General features: G+C 38.6%; 1 protein-coding gene across 1 annotated transcript in view; it reads left to right on the top strand.

Moving 5' to 3' along the window:
- The window catches only part of LOC149303071 (ras-specific guanine nucleotide-releasing factor 2-like), a 109,444-nt gene that overhangs the window by 45,163 nt on the left and 48,581 nt on the right, over positions 1-15,700 (top strand). The window contains exons 2-8 of the mRNA XM_089481795.1: positions 4,317-4,423; positions 5,099-5,246; positions 7,267-7,356; positions 8,183-8,436; positions 10,685-10,764; positions 12,265-12,458; positions 15,205-15,314. Coding sequence (XP_089337921.1) covers positions 4,317-4,423; positions 5,099-5,246; positions 7,267-7,356; positions 8,183-8,436; positions 10,685-10,764; positions 12,265-12,458; positions 15,205-15,314 — 983 coding nt within the window. The remainder of the gene's footprint in view (positions 1-4,316; positions 4,424-5,098; positions 5,247-7,266; positions 7,357-8,182; positions 8,437-10,684; positions 10,765-12,264; positions 12,459-15,204; positions 15,315-15,700) is intronic.

Raw genomic sequence — 15,700 nt, 5'->3', positions numbered from 1 at the left:
GTTAAAATCTTCATGAAGATATATGCCATTGCGAAAACAATGTGCCCAAAAACCTAGGTTTCGATGTCAAATATATACATATGGCCTAATATATTTAACATTTTATATGATTAACATTATTACTAAATATATGTTTGGCATACGTTGATACTATTTGGTATTTTGGTCAGTAACAAGTTCAGTTGTCAGTTAAGTTAAAGGTTGGCTCAAAGGATGTATTTTCTCCAAACCAGAAGGTCAGAAAACAAATGTCTTGTCCAGAAATGAACCTGACAAAAAGAACATTAAAAACCTTAACTTGTCCAAACAGATTTTGGCCATTATGCACGTTTATAAAATATATATATAAATTGTTTTGCTTTCATAGAAATCATAATATTTGAGCATGGTAGGTAGCCATAAGTATTTGTGCTTAATCTAAAACACCTAAATTTGAAACCAGAGAAACCTGTTTTACAAATGTTTTGCTTATTTGAAACACTTGGAAGAGCCAGATGACAAATATAGAGCTAACAATATATTTTTTTAGCTGAAGGGTACAGAGAATAACGGTAACAAACGGACTTTTGTGAAGTGTGTGTATTATTGTGCTTTTAACAGGTATTTATGCTTTACATGAAGTCCTCATAAATATTTTTTAGCAGTTACTTGAAGCACCTAAAGGCTTTTCCAAAAGCAGTTCAATCTGTCAGCTTCACAGTGTACTGCCTCGTAAGCAATCTATATAATAGGATATAACAATGTATCCTGTGGTTATATATAACCGGTTAAAAGGTTTCGGGAAACATTTTACAGACATCATACCTGCTAACAAATACATTGAAAAGCAGTGCAAATAAATGTCTAGTGATATAACTAATAATATAAAACACCTATAAGAACCAGCACTGACACGTTATAGTATATTTATTTACTCCATCTCATTCTATGCCTTCTATATGGTGTCACAGGCAGGCAGAGGTCCAAGAGGAAAGGACCATGTGTGGCAGAGAAAGGAGTTATCATGCAAGGAAAAATAGATGACCCCTTTAAGCTTCTAATGAACTATGTTCATCCCTAGGGACAGCAATGTGTTCCCCTTTACAGTTAACCTAGAAGTTTGTGCTATGCTGTAGAGACCATTCAGGTTTAAAGGTATTTTAGGAACCCAATGACAACCTATACCTTGGAGCTCAAAGCCAGGTTGGACATAGCGTACATAAATATGAGTTAGGGAAAGAGGAGGTTAAAATGGGCTGAGAGAAGATTGGGTTAAAAAAGGGGGAATGGTTTTAAAAGAGAAAGAGGAAACAGTAGACTAAAAGGAGAAGAAAGGAGATGTGTTAAAAAAAGAGTGGTCTAACACCCTTAAGGTACAAAGGTAATCTCAAATTATAACCATCTGTCTGCTAATTTGTCCATGCTGATGAATGTTTCATTGTGGCAAGATGTTGATATAGCATAAACTGCCATTAGAAATAATTAGCAGATGTAGAAAATGACACAAAGAAGGGGTTGTTGAGACCCTAACCTGGCAGCCTAGATCATACTAAGGTCTTAAACTTGGGACGCGGTAGGTCATCCCCGCTGCATGCCACTGGTCATTTATCCATATAAACAGTGGGTCAGGTTAACAGTCTAATTTAGTACCACATCCCCTTTCTTCTCATCTATAACTCTAACGTCTGTCATCTGTCACCATACGCTGCCCATTACCCAAATCAGGCTTGCCACTTGAACCAGAAGTTTAGCATGTTTCACCTGCCAAATCTGCACAGCCCCTATCCAAACTAAAACCCGCTTCCAAGCGCCAGAGGTCAGTGCCAACCGCATTAAGGTGAACCCTGTAATGTAAACTCGTTTGAGCAGGGCCCTCCTCACCTGTTGTCTCTGTAAGTCAAACTGTTATGTTACATACTACTTGTTATGTCCTGTCTACCCTTTGTACAGCGCTACGGAATTTGATGGCGCTATATAAACAATAAATTATAATAACAATTAACATACCCGTGGAGTCCTCTATAATCTTGTGCATAACCACCACACCACCATTATATGCGATGAAATGAGAAATAGCCCTGTTTACCCTTCGTCTTGCTCTGTCAACACCCGCATCCAACCAAGTCCCACACCAGGAAATAAGGAAACAGGAAATAATTCCAGGGGTGTCACATTCTTTGTCATACCCATTCCCAACCAGTCCTTCAGAATCTGACTGAACAAGGCTCTGCCAACGGGACCCAAACATTTCCTAATACGAACCACAAGGTGTGCACCAACATCGTCCAGACCCCCAGTTCCTGCAGGCTCAACACACAGAAGAGTGTCCAGTATAGACAAAGCGCTGGACGCATCCCAAATCACCCACTAAAATAACGGGTTATATCAGGGCTCGACAAATCCCTAGGTGTTTGTCAGGCTGCTACATCCCCCCAAAAATGCCCCCACGTCGCCACAAACATGGTCATCGCGGGGGCGCTGCTGCTGCGGTCTGCCCAGGTGTCTGGGAAGACCAGCAGAGCCACTCAGAGCCCGCCCCCGAGCCTGAGATCACTCCCACGGAGTGATTCTGTAGGCTGAAACCGCGATTGCCGGCAAACCAGCAATTGCGTTTTCAGCTGCCACAGACAGCTTCAGGGAAAGGGGGTTGTGTGTTGACCTGACACAACACCCCTCGGCTGCCTGATCGCTCCATGAGAGCGAAAGTGCAGCGTTAACCCTTTCAATGCCAGGATCGCAGCATTTTAGGGGTTAATTCCTGTTTTGTACGGGGCTCTGCTGCTGGTAGTTGCTGCAGCAACAGCAAAAACGAGCCCCCACAAGCCCTCTGATGACTCCTGTAGTCATGGAGAGTCTCCTCCCTACAATGCATGTTCTATAGACCAGCCATTGTGTCTCAGCTGCCAGAGGGAGCTTCAGGGACAGGGGGAGAGGGTTCTTCGGTCTCCACATGAGTGTGTAGACCAGCCGCAACCCTCCCCTGCTGCCTGATCGCTCCATGAGAGCGACAGTGCAGCTTTAACCCCTTCAATGCCACAATCGTGTGACACATTTGTGGCATTGCAGGGGTTAACATTTGTCCTCACAAGCTTGTGGGGAATAAATATCAATCAATGCTGTGCTCCAATGGAACATCAGCATTAAAAAAACAGCACTGACCTGAAAGTCCAGGGTGCTTCCAGGTCAAATGCTGTAAGTTTGGTAAGTGGGCTGATGATGATCAGATCACTCACTGTTAGTTTAAAAAAACTGGCTCCTAACTTTTTTAGCTGGCGCCTGGATTCACAACAAATTTGCCAAGCCCTGGGTTAGGGGGGGGGCGCATGTACTCCCAGTCACAATAGGTGCAGCAACATTTTATTGATCACAGATTGAGTTTCTTGTTTCATATATAGTGGTATATATGCTATGTATATATATATATATATATATATATATATATATATATATATATATAGTCCTTATAATACATATTAAGAGTTGGGGAGTGCTTTGTGTTGGCACTTGTTTGGGAGAGGTAATATTAAAATTGGATTGTGCTGCTTTATAGCTCAAACTGAAGACAGCAACGATACCAGAAGAGGGTTTTTTATTATGTGTGAGGAGTGTGTACTTGTTGTATTTTTGGTGGTTGGTCTAGTGTTCATCTGTTCGCTTTGCAATTCACATCGTAGTTTTAATATCCTTTTTTTTTAAGGATAAAAATGTTAACTTTTTGATTGTTAGCACTTAAATCCGTTTATCCACTTTATTCTGCTGAGAAAACCCATTACTGCGATCAAAATGGAGCAACCTTGTAATAAAATATATCCCTGTTAGACATATACAGTGTATTGTGTAATAAGAGCCCCCAGTTCACCCAATGACCTTTGGAAAAAGGCATAGAATGATATTTTACATTTACTGAATTTGTTAACCTGTCTAAATAAAACACTAATCTAAAGAGACTTAAAATCATTTATGTTGTAACATTTTTAACCAGACCATTATGGATGTTCTTTTTTTAACATATGTAGTAAAAGTTTACAGCCTTCCTGATGTTTTGGTCACAACGACCACCGCACATCTCCCATTTTCTGCACCAGTTGATGTTTATATGTCATATCGGCAGAACACACAAAAAGTGCAAGTGGAAGTCCTTTATTATAGATATACTAAAACTAACACAACCTGCGTTAAAAATATTGACAGCTTATAGTTTTTTTAATGCTGTGATATTTAATGTCAAGTTTGTTTACAGGCAATGAACCACTATCCTGCCTTATATTGTCTAGCATGCTGAAAAGAACATATGAATAATAATAATAATAATCATATTTACCGTATGATTTCCGCAGCACTATTTTATGGTGACGTTCGGCCATGAAGGGCAGAAGCCCCTGGAGCTGCGATGCGAGGAGGAATGTGACCGTGACGAGTGGGTGGAAGCTATTCACCAAGCAAGGTAAATGGCACAAATAAACATTGACCTTTTATTGTAATATCCTCCCGGAGTGTTGTACGTACAATTTGAACAGATATGAACTACATTTATAACGATTAGGAAGCAAAATCATGGGAAGTATACTTTATACATTTATATAAATAAACCATCTACATGACGTAGGTTTACTACAGTTACTCTTTTCACGCTATGGCACTGGGGTTTATTCTCTAAAGGGAGAGTTTGCAGGAGAGATGTGGCTTTAATTCCTTCCCTAAACTGTTCATTATGAAGGGCCAACACTTGCAGGGTCTTTCAGCAAGAAGCGCTGCTTTGGCCCTGTATAATGTGTAATTTAATGTGTAAGGAGACATTAAATAAATCTCTCTAATTTATTTGTGCATTGTACAGGGCCAAACCAGTTCTTCCTGTAGCAGAAGCATACTAGGGATCAGGTTTAATAAAGATCCAGTTAGTGCCCACCTACAAATTGTTCTGTGTTTTGTTACGTTTAATCAAATGACTCCCAAATTGTTTCCTGCCTTGTGTCTGTGGCATATGATTCAACCCTGTAAGGATCCGTATTATACACTCTCGCTCCACATTCAGGATCACGTCTATTGCTATCCAAGTAAATGCATTAAGTCAACTGCAAATAAAATGGTAAATAACCGAGCAGTGTCTCTTGTATCGTAGTTATTCGGACATCCTCATAGAGAGAGAGGTGTTAATGCAGAAGTATATTCATTTGGTGCAAATTGTAGAAACGGAGAAAATTTCAGCTAATCAACTGCGGCAACAGCTTGAAGATCAAGATACGGAAATTGAAAGACTGAAGTCAGAGGTATGTCATTAATTTAATGGTTATGCTAAAAATACAAACAATTCTTCATCTACCTGTTAGTACTCATAATATAGATGCAGGTAATTTACACAGGGCCTACAGCAATGCCTCGTCCAATCTACCCACTTTGTGGATGTGCACATATTGTTTGACCATAGGGGGCATTCCTATGCATAGAGCTACATTTTACTCAGCTCAGCTGCCTGGAGGTTCAGCACCCACCAGTTCACTGGGAAGCAGTAGGGCTTTCCCACCCTACCGATGACCACCAGGGATCTGATGGCCCTACAAGGGTCCAGGAGCTTACTGTCACACCTAGTATTATTGAGAAGTAAAATGCAAAGTCATCGAGCATTTTGATGCCACTGTTGATTAGATGTAGGGGACCAAAAGCCCTGACGGTACATATTACAGCCATAAAGCTTCCTCACTGTTTTTTTTAAATCTTCACTGTGCGGTTTCCTGATTTACCATCTTGCATTAATACCAAATGCAATTTTAAGAAGCATTTATATACATTCTCAGATTACCTTCCTGTTGGGAAATATGCATAATATTTCTATAATGAAAAAATCAATTATTTGCATGGGTTAAGAGGCCCTAAGAGTAAAATCAGATACACAGTTTCCTAATTGTTTATACTGGGAATAATCTTGAAGTCCATTTACAAAGTCATTTCAGATGATGGTTAAGTTATCAATATGCTTATGTTCTACACTGGACTCATGAAATATTAACAAATGAAATATGAGGATTCATGGGAAGTCAAAATGGATGTCTCCCAAGGGCCCCGTGTATTATGAAATTTCCATGGCAACCCAGTGGAAAGGCATGGGAGACAGTTGTTATCTCTCTTCTAGTATGGATTTTACTTTGGTTACTGAATGGAATATAATAAAATGTTAAGAAGACTTAGAAGCAAAATTGTATTTATCCTCTGTGATAAATTCATAATAGCATCATGCTAGTACTAGAGACAGCAGGGCTCATCTTCCTTTAATATAGGCAAGGGAAGCTTAACGCCGGAGCACATGGAGCAATTGCTCCAGTGCCCCGCTGTTTTGATGAGACTATGTGTGTGTGTGGAGAGCAGAACAGAAGTTAGAAACTGGATGGAAAATGTAAAAGGCCGACAAGAAGATAAAAGAAAAAAGGGAGAGAAGATAGAAAAAGTGAGGAAAAGATGTCAACAACTGAGGTGCAAATAAAGAGATAGGGCAAAAGAAATTGCCAAAGGGGGAGGAAAGAAGAGAGCAAAAGGGAAAAAATGACAGCAAAGGTTGGCAGAAAACAAAAAAAAAGAGTTAAAAAACAGGTTGCTAAAGCCAGGAAATCCAGAGGAGTGGCCCTTCCTGTGTAATTGCTTCAGGTCCCAAAGATCATTAATCTGGCCTTGGATATAGGGTATACTATGATGATAATCATTTCCCTGCAGTGCATATACATATCAGCAGTCCTGATCTTAAGACCATCCAGACAGCAATATTTGTCTTCTGACGAATGTACAACTTTTACAACATTCACACATGGCTTCTCCATTTTGGCTTTATTTTTCTTGAATAAATCATGACGTGGTTTAATGTCATGTATTGTTTTTCATCTGAAGTTGTATTTACCTAATTTTTAGACCTGCTAAGTAGCAGATGATTGTTATTATATGATATCCTGATATGTAAAACCATAGAATTCAAAGATAGAATACTTTATTTTTCACCAGACTAGTCCAATATAACCACAATTAAACACCGCTTTAACCATGTAGAAAAATCTTTGTTCTGAAAACAGTACTTAAATATTTGAAAGGGGGAAATGCATGTTACTTCATACTACTGTCAGTTTCATATATACAAAAGGTAACCCCTAAACCTTTATAATGGACTTTTGTGCTAGTAATGTAATGTTGTCCTTGAGAATTAAAGGTTTCATATTGGATAGTGTAGTATGGATTTCTATTTAGTCATTGCATATCAGTTTTCATTCAAGGTTGAGATTTGTATAACAGAAATGTTTTCTTTGCTAGATTATAGCACTCAATAAAACAAAGGAACGGATGCGTCCCTACCATATTAACAATGAAGATGAAGATCCAGACATCAAGAAGATCAAAAAGGTGATCAGAAAAGATCAGCCCTATTTTGGAAGCTTAACTACCAGTTATTTGATGTAAAATCAAAATACATTTCCTGTAACTGAATATGAGTTCCCTTTCTTGTTAATACATTTCATTCATCCAGTTAATTCATGTGGCTCATTGACACAAAATGTGCCTTTCAAAGGAGAACTCTCCAATTAAATTTTCTGTGGATAAAGTACATATACATCAGTTCTGATATCAAAAGACCTGGATTTTATTGGTAAAATAACATGAAGCATGTTTTAGAGTTTTAATGAGAGAACAAAAAGAAAGGCCTTCTAATGTAGTCTATGGAGGCTGTGCTAAGTCTACATAGCTTAAATATGCTGAGTGGGGAGATTTCTCTTGAAACTGGCCTATTGTGGAGTGGGACACTGGGGGATTGATCGAGCAAGAGGGTGATATGCCCCAGGTTTTGTAGTAGGGGACTGCTGGCCCCGCGTACCTGCAGGTCAAGGCCAAGATACGTCACTGGATGTCTTATCTCGCTAGCCAGTTCACTAACATATCCTGGTGCTTAACTTTAGGAATGGCAGCCATGAAGGGGGTGGCTGGGGGAGATGCCCAGGTCATGCATAGGGCAACTCTGAAGATACCTATGAATTATGATGGGAGACCATCATATCTTACTGACTTAGCTTTATATTATACAGAGCCAGTTCAGCCATTTTTGCAGAGTTTGCAAGCTCCCTCTTCTGTGGATAGACCTCTGTGTACTTTAAATATAACTTCACATTAGTGAATTCTGCCATTATCACATTGTAATTCAGAGTTACATTTCCAGTATTGCGTTTCCCTGTAGGTTCAGAGCTTTATGCGTGGTTGGCTGTGCAGAAGAAAGTGGAAGACAATTGTTCAAGATTACATATGTTCTCCACATGCAGAAAGCATGCGGAAGAGAAATCAAATTGTCTTTAATATGGTTGAAGCTGAGGCAGAGTATGTCCATCAGCTTTACATCTTGGTCAACTGCTTCCTGCGGCCTTTGAGAATGGCGGCTAGCTCTAAGAAGCCTCCTATCAGCCACGATGATGTAAGCAGTATTTTCCTCAACAGGTAAGTAGTTCACTTTATTCTTATGAATGACATGATGTATATGAATCTATTAAAGTGCCGTACACCACAGAGTCTGACCATAAGTGGATGAACTGAAAGTTCTGGTGGATTTATAGCTTTAATGCTGTTCTATGTGTAAAAAGCTCTGAACTATCAGTATTTAAGGCTGTGACAACAAATCTCAACCTTTGCTATTGCCACAGTCCTAGTTAACCATTTTAACTCTTTTAACTGGGGAAGATGGGATTTATAAAGTTCTTTTATATAGGAAATTGCCTCTGAAATGTCACAGCCAAAGGAGTTGTTGATTCTTGTCTTGGCTTTTGGCTGTCACTTTGCCCAACTGTTAGGAACAATGTGAATTGGATGCAGAAATAAAAAAATCCAGGCACATATATAAACATTTCTTTGACATGGGGGGGGGGTAATTACCAGGCAAAATTTCAAACATAATGAAATTTTAACATTATTTTGGCCAAAGTTCGTTAGCAAACAAGAACCAAGCTATAACCCCTGCCCAAACTGGACTCACCCCCACATCACATACAAAACGAGCACAAGCACCAAAATACTGCAAGCACTTCAGCGGATGCAAAAACATCAGAAAAGATGAATGGTCAATCAAATAAATGATGGAACGTCACTGTCCTTATAATGACACACTATAACACTCTCCTTGGCATGTGTTCAAGGAAATCAGGAAAACTGATGAAATAGGGCATAAATACTCTTACAAAAATATCTTGAAAAGCACTTACTAAATAAGTTGGATCTTCTTCACTGGTGCCTTCAAAATGACATAAGAGAGAAACTAATTATTCAATAAAATGAAAATATTTCTTCAAACAGATAAAATGTACTTGCAGAATAAAAGATAAAAGGTCCTAGCAAATAAAACCCCTCACCTAGTCCGATAACATCACCCAATCCCACTGCCGCTACGTGTCCAGGTCGAACCTTTTGTTGAGCTGGGTAGAGTAAGGCATTGGTTTGATTTTCGCCCACGCAGCTATTCTAGAAACATAGAATTTGACGAATGGTAAGAACCATCCAGCCTTATGCGCACGCCTTATGTTCAGTATAGTCTTATGCCTGTCCTATGCATGCCTAAATTCCCTCATTGCATTATCTGCAGCCATTGAAAGGTAGTTTTACTATATATCACCCTCTTAGTAAACACTTTTCACAATGTATTTAAGCATTCTGACCCTTTAATTTAAGACTATGACCTATGACCTTGCCATAAGATTTCTCTTTCTTTGAAATGCGCACCCCTCTTATACTCCTTCATACGGGTTATATATTGTGTACCCAGTTTCTGAGGTTATTATGCCTTTAGAATATGTGTTTACAGCTCTGTATGTATTTCTTCCCTTACATATTGCAATATGGCATCATTTCTTTCTTGGGTTATAGAAATGAATTACAGCAATAATAAACCAAGTAGAAAAAAATAGAATTTATTGTAGCTGATTTGATTCATATGGATGGTGTTTGTTTATTAGAAGCTCTAATCTAGTTTCAAGAAGGAATATAACAATAATTTCCCATAATGATGATGAATCTCTTAGAAAAAAACCAATAAGCTTTAGGTGTGTATTGAGTTTTCTAGAGATACTATTGACATGAAAAAATCTTTAAAATGAGTCTGCTGCCCTAAACAGCCTCACCAAGCATGAATACTTACCTAACCTTCACTAACCACTTCGAGAAGCGTTCTTAACACAATGCCGCGTGCTGCCCCCAACGTTCTCTGTGCCAGTTTTGGCTGCTAAGCCTTTCTCTACATTTGTTCATGTGAGCCTAGAGGCGAGTGTCTGCGCATGCACTCAGCTGAGCTTGGGGTATGTTTGATGGAACTCATCATAGGCAAGGCAAGTAGCTGGTTGGCAGGGAAATGGAGCAAATCCATATAGGTGATTCTGATTCATTTAAATGCAAAAAATAGCCCCCTGGCCTGTTTCCGGAACCCCCTCACCCCACTGTGTACCGCCTGTGTAGAGAGGAGGTTGCCTCTCCTATCTCTGTGATGTGATGGCTGCAGACCTTGGGAAGTATGTCCAAACCCATAATTGGGCTAAAATGTATTATGGATTATTTTTGTAATTATTTTATAAACAATGAAAATTGTTATTGTGTTTGAGTTTTCTGTTTCCTGAAGGCAGTTGTATTTGATTTTGAAAAAAATAAGTTAGTCAATTATAATATAAATATTGGTGTTTTTTTAATCACATTTTGTCTTTCTTAGTGAAACCATTATGTTTCTTCATGAGATATTTCACCAGGGATTGAAAGCAAGAATCACTAATTGGCCTACACTAATTTTAGGTACGTATGTCTTTTTGTTAACACTATTAATTATGGATGAATAGAATGTGAACAGTCCAAATGAAAAGGTTATAACATAAATGACTGAGATGCATACAAGGCTCTTTGATGTTCTAGATCTCCACGTTTTGAAGTATTCCTTGTCTAGGATGCATTACTTTTTAATAAGTGTAAATTATAAATCATCAACCCCGTCTATTAATAATTAGTTACTATAAGAATATTAGTTTTGTATCGGCCAATTGTGATACTTGAAGTACGTCAGCAGAACCAGTTAATGAGACACTATAGATTTTAATCCACGAGACCTCAATCGTTTCCTAAATTATTATATATGCATTTATATTATAAACAAGTGCAATTATAGCAAAATAGTCCCAATTATTAAACACTGGGAAAAAATATTGTCTTCTACAACTTCAGAATAGTTTTGGACTCCAAGAACCGACTCCTCTACTATGTGCCTGAAAATACATTTTCCAATTCTGAATTTTAAGTGGCTTATTATTCTTCACACAGGATCCTTCTAAAGGATAACGTTTCTATTGCATTAGTGCCATACGACAGTAAAGTATTTCCAGAAAAATGGATTAGGTATGAAACTGTATTAGTTTCTAAGTGCTGCATTTAGTTGCAAAAGGGTTAAATCCAGCAGAGTAGGTGGAAGAGCTACACATATTGTGGGTAATGCAGTAATAATAGGTTTTTACGAACGTTAGATAATAATCTGAAGATCTACATTGTGGGTGCTCATACAGTGTGTTCTGGAAGCAATCACAGAATATGATTACTTGAGTTATATGTGTTAAGTAGAAGCTCTTTGCAGTTGGTGATCTTATTTTAAAGAATAGCTTAATGTGTGGTATTTTAATGAAAAGTTTGAAAATGGCCCTTCACCTGACATAGCACTAAAATACTGTGTGTATATGTATAGATATATATGTATATATATATATATATATATTATATATATATAATCTTTTTATTTGGTCTTTGAATTGATACAGCCTCAATTACAGGTAACTAAAAATATACACTGGAAAACAAGGACATTTCTAGCTGTAACATAATTGCTAAACGTTGTCTTATGATCAATTAGCCTTTTAAACGTGGATTAGTGAACACAACGTGCCATTGGAACACGGGAGTGATGGGAGTGATAAAGGGCCTCTGTACATGAAGCTAAAATTCAACCGTTTCCAGCTACAATGTGTCAGCAACCTCTACACTGTCTTTCTTATAAACTTTGTGTTATTTTAATGCAGAAAAAGTTCAAAAACCATGACATGTCTAAGTGACCTCAAACTTTTGAACATCGGTGTATAGAGAAGAATAGTTTGGGTGTAGAAGCTTAGTTATTGCAAATTCTAAACGTTATGTTTTCAGCAGTCATCCTCCTTCTGCTTGTTAGGGAATGGGCAACTGCATATGTCAGTCTGTTGGCTTATGCTACGAAAAAAATGAATCACTATTAAAATCCTGTCTCATTATTGTATTCAGCGGACTTGTTTGATATTCTGCTACCAATGCTGAACATCTACCAAGAATTTGTTCGGAACCATCAGTATAGTCTGCAAGTGCTGGCAAACTGTAAGCAAAACCGAGATTTTGACAAACTACTCAAGCAGTACGAAGCAAACCCGGCTTGTGAAGGGAGGATGCTGGAGACGTTTTTGACCTATCCTATGTTCCAGGTACAGTTCTGTCTCTTTGTATAATCACCTTTAAACTGTCATAGACTAAATTATGTATCCGAGAGCTATTATTGTAGGCCCTCGCAAGGCAAGGAATTTTATCTGTCGAGTTATTTTTACTAACCTGCTTGTTGTAAGCAATAGAAATGAAAAGGTTTCGTGCCCTCTGTAGCGTCCCTGAAAGTGCCGTGGTAGGGGTCAGGCAGGGAAGTCTAATATTTGTAACTATGTGTGTGATAATGGTCTCTCTTGCCACAGTGTGTAATAAAATGTTATATATTATCAGTAGTGGATCTTGCCATCGCCACACTTGAAGTGTAGTCCAAAAAATGTAATTAATGTCAACCTTATTGACATTAGAATGAATGTATATTGACTACTGTTAATATATATTTAATTATATAAGCAGCACAAGTAGTGCCCATAATAATCTGGATTTACAATGTTAAAATGTGATGTGGGCCCAGTTTAAACAAGCACACAATCTGGAACTTAAGCTTATTGCGGGCTGAGTCTGCTTCCATACATGTCCTAGGCAGTGACCTAAGTCACTTGGTGGGTGATCCAAGATACGGGACAAGATAGCAAAACAGACTTGTATATGGATATGTTTCGGTGTTGCAAACATACATCCCAAGTGACAGTCCCTCCTTTGGACACTTTCCCATCTGTCCTCGATTTTGCTGGGTATGAGCAGTTCCACAGCCCTAAACTGTATAAATAGAACATCTTACTCTTCTTCTACAAAACTTGCTAAAAAACTTGGTAAATAAAATCACATGCAAAGCCCCTCATTAGCCACTCCACTGACTGCACCCCCTATTACAGAAACGTACCTCTGTAATATGAGATATGATTAAGCGTCTTCCATTACTTTCAGATAGTTTAACAATTCATCCAAGCTTTTTGAGGTATAAGACCAGCTGAACGCTTGACTTTTCTTGGAGTTAGGTGCTCTGTGTTAAGTGCTATGGGAATTAGCAGCTGCGAAACCGATTATTAACAGACATTTATATTTTCTTCCTGTACATTCACCCTAGTGGTTTAATTGTTTGGTAATGCCAGTTGTCATGCTGAGCAGATAAATGCGTGTCTTCTACACAAAGAGACCCGACCCTGTATAATTGTCTGTCTTTAGGCAGACTGATAAACGTTACCATGGTTATACTGGCTGTCTTCAGAACATATTGTACGAGACCAAATAGAATTATCTAATAACAGCTGATAACACGATGGCAGGATTGTGCGAAAAGAATGATGATTCCCCTCTGGATATTTTAACTTGTTCATAAACCCTCCTTTTGCAGGTTGTATGAGATTCTTCATAATGGGAGTATGTACAAGGAGAAATTCTGGTGCTAAGTTGTAAAAGGAAGGCAGTCTCTATAGCAACCAGTGGAGCATTCTGCGCTGATCGCTTTGCGTTTAGCCCCTTTTCACTAGAATTTCTTTTGTAACACGTACCCCATTATTTCACATATTTTTGGTAGCAGGCCTCATTTTCCTCCGTGATTGACGGCATGTTTTTCGTTAAAGTATATTAATCCCCCACTTGCCTTAAGAGGTTTTTCTTTGTATGTTAAGCCTGAACAGTTATTTTTTTATGTTATGTCCTCCACATCTCTCGTTCAGCTGCTCAGTAACTCTCTTTTAGGAAGATACTACATGACGCAACTAAAAAGTTAATACACGGTTACTTACAAATGGTGAGGATTTGGGAATGCGGTGCTGTAAGCGATGCCAAGTGCCATCACACAATTGTGCATGAATAAATTATCATAGAAATCATTAATAGAGGATTAGAGCAATGCATTCCTTCACTGGAAACAGCGTTAGCTTTAAAAGGAAATAATACCCAAGACTATAATAAAATATAATGGGGAACAAACAAATGCCAAAGCTGGAACATCGCAATTATGATTAAGTGAGCGTCTTTTCTAGCTGAATACAAATGAGGCAGATTTTCATGTTCCTACTTTTAAAGCATAACAAGATTGGGGCACCCAAGTGATACAAATGCTATTCATTTTATACATCATAATAAATGATTCTACCAAAGCTTCCTGTCATGTGTGTGTGGCAAAGAAACAGGACGGCCTCATTTTCTAAAACAAAATGACTAGGGTCAGTATGATGTCCATGATGTACCTCTGTTGCCATACCAGCACTAAATCTAAGTTTGTATCTGTAAGGGTGCAAAACAAAGCAAGAATTCAGCGCACACACACCCAGCAAGAACCATTAAAAAATATCTGAGGCATAAATATTGGTGATTCCGTCACAGTATTTGGCCATATATTACTTATCCCGCCACCATGTTAAAGTTTGGCGAGTCCTGTCTAATTTTTCATGGCTATATTGCTTACCAAGGAGCAGAATCACTGCGACTGCATTCTAACCCAAATGAGACGCTCATACAATCTAAAGCCGTCTCTGGACGCCATTAACGAGGAACCAGTGTGACAGGAGGGGTGATCAACCCTATGCACAACACAAAAAATGACCACCTAAAAAGCATAAAAGGCACAAAAATGTATCCGTAAGGGACTGTGTCGAATGGTTTAATTTAGCTAGGTTTCCAACTAACTAATTTAGCTCAATAATACACAGAAATAGTTAGATTGACAGTTCTAGAAAGCAGAAAAGTTAGGAAAGTCTCCCAGTGCGTAGTTTATAAATGCCATTTGAAGTGTTTATTTTGGGAGCCCTCCTGAAACATGAATATATATGTTTTTGTTTTCTTAAGATACCTCGGTACATCATAACGCTCCATGAACTCCTGGCCCACACGCCTCATGAGCACGTCGAGAGAAAAAGCTTAGAGTTCGCACAGTCGAAACTGGAAGAGCTGTCGAGGTAAGCTAATGTGCGTGCCGTCAGACCCGGCAATATCTCCCTGTTCTCCTGCTCTGCAAAGCCCATAACGCCCCTTCAAAAGCATTGCTCTGCCCTGGAAGATGAATGGATGCTCGTGTACACAAACCAGGGAGTTTGCTTCAAAGAGATAACAGAGGAACATCCTTACGGTAACAGCACGTAGATATGTGGAGATTGTACCAACGAAAGCCGCGTAGATGACCAAAAGGGTAAACAATTCACCTGCGACGGACCCATAAACTTCAACAATAAAAAAAAACCACATTTTAAATATAAAAACATTCCTTGGCAGTAACAAAATCATAGAAAAGCGAAGGCTAGATACCAAGTCTGCCCAACGCGTTTCGTACTCAACACGGGGTACC

This window comes from Sceloporus occidentalis, unplaced genomic scaffold (genome assembly GCF_023333645.1).
Source record: "Sceloporus occidentalis isolate IW3139 unplaced genomic scaffold, rSceOcc1.0.p SCAF_16, whole genome shotgun sequence".
Classification (NCBI taxonomy): domain Eukaryota; kingdom Metazoa; phylum Chordata; class Lepidosauria; order Squamata; family Phrynosomatidae; genus Sceloporus; species Sceloporus occidentalis.
The sequence above is the reverse complement of the archived record's forward strand: the minus strand, read 5'-3'. Positions and strand labels throughout refer to the sequence as shown.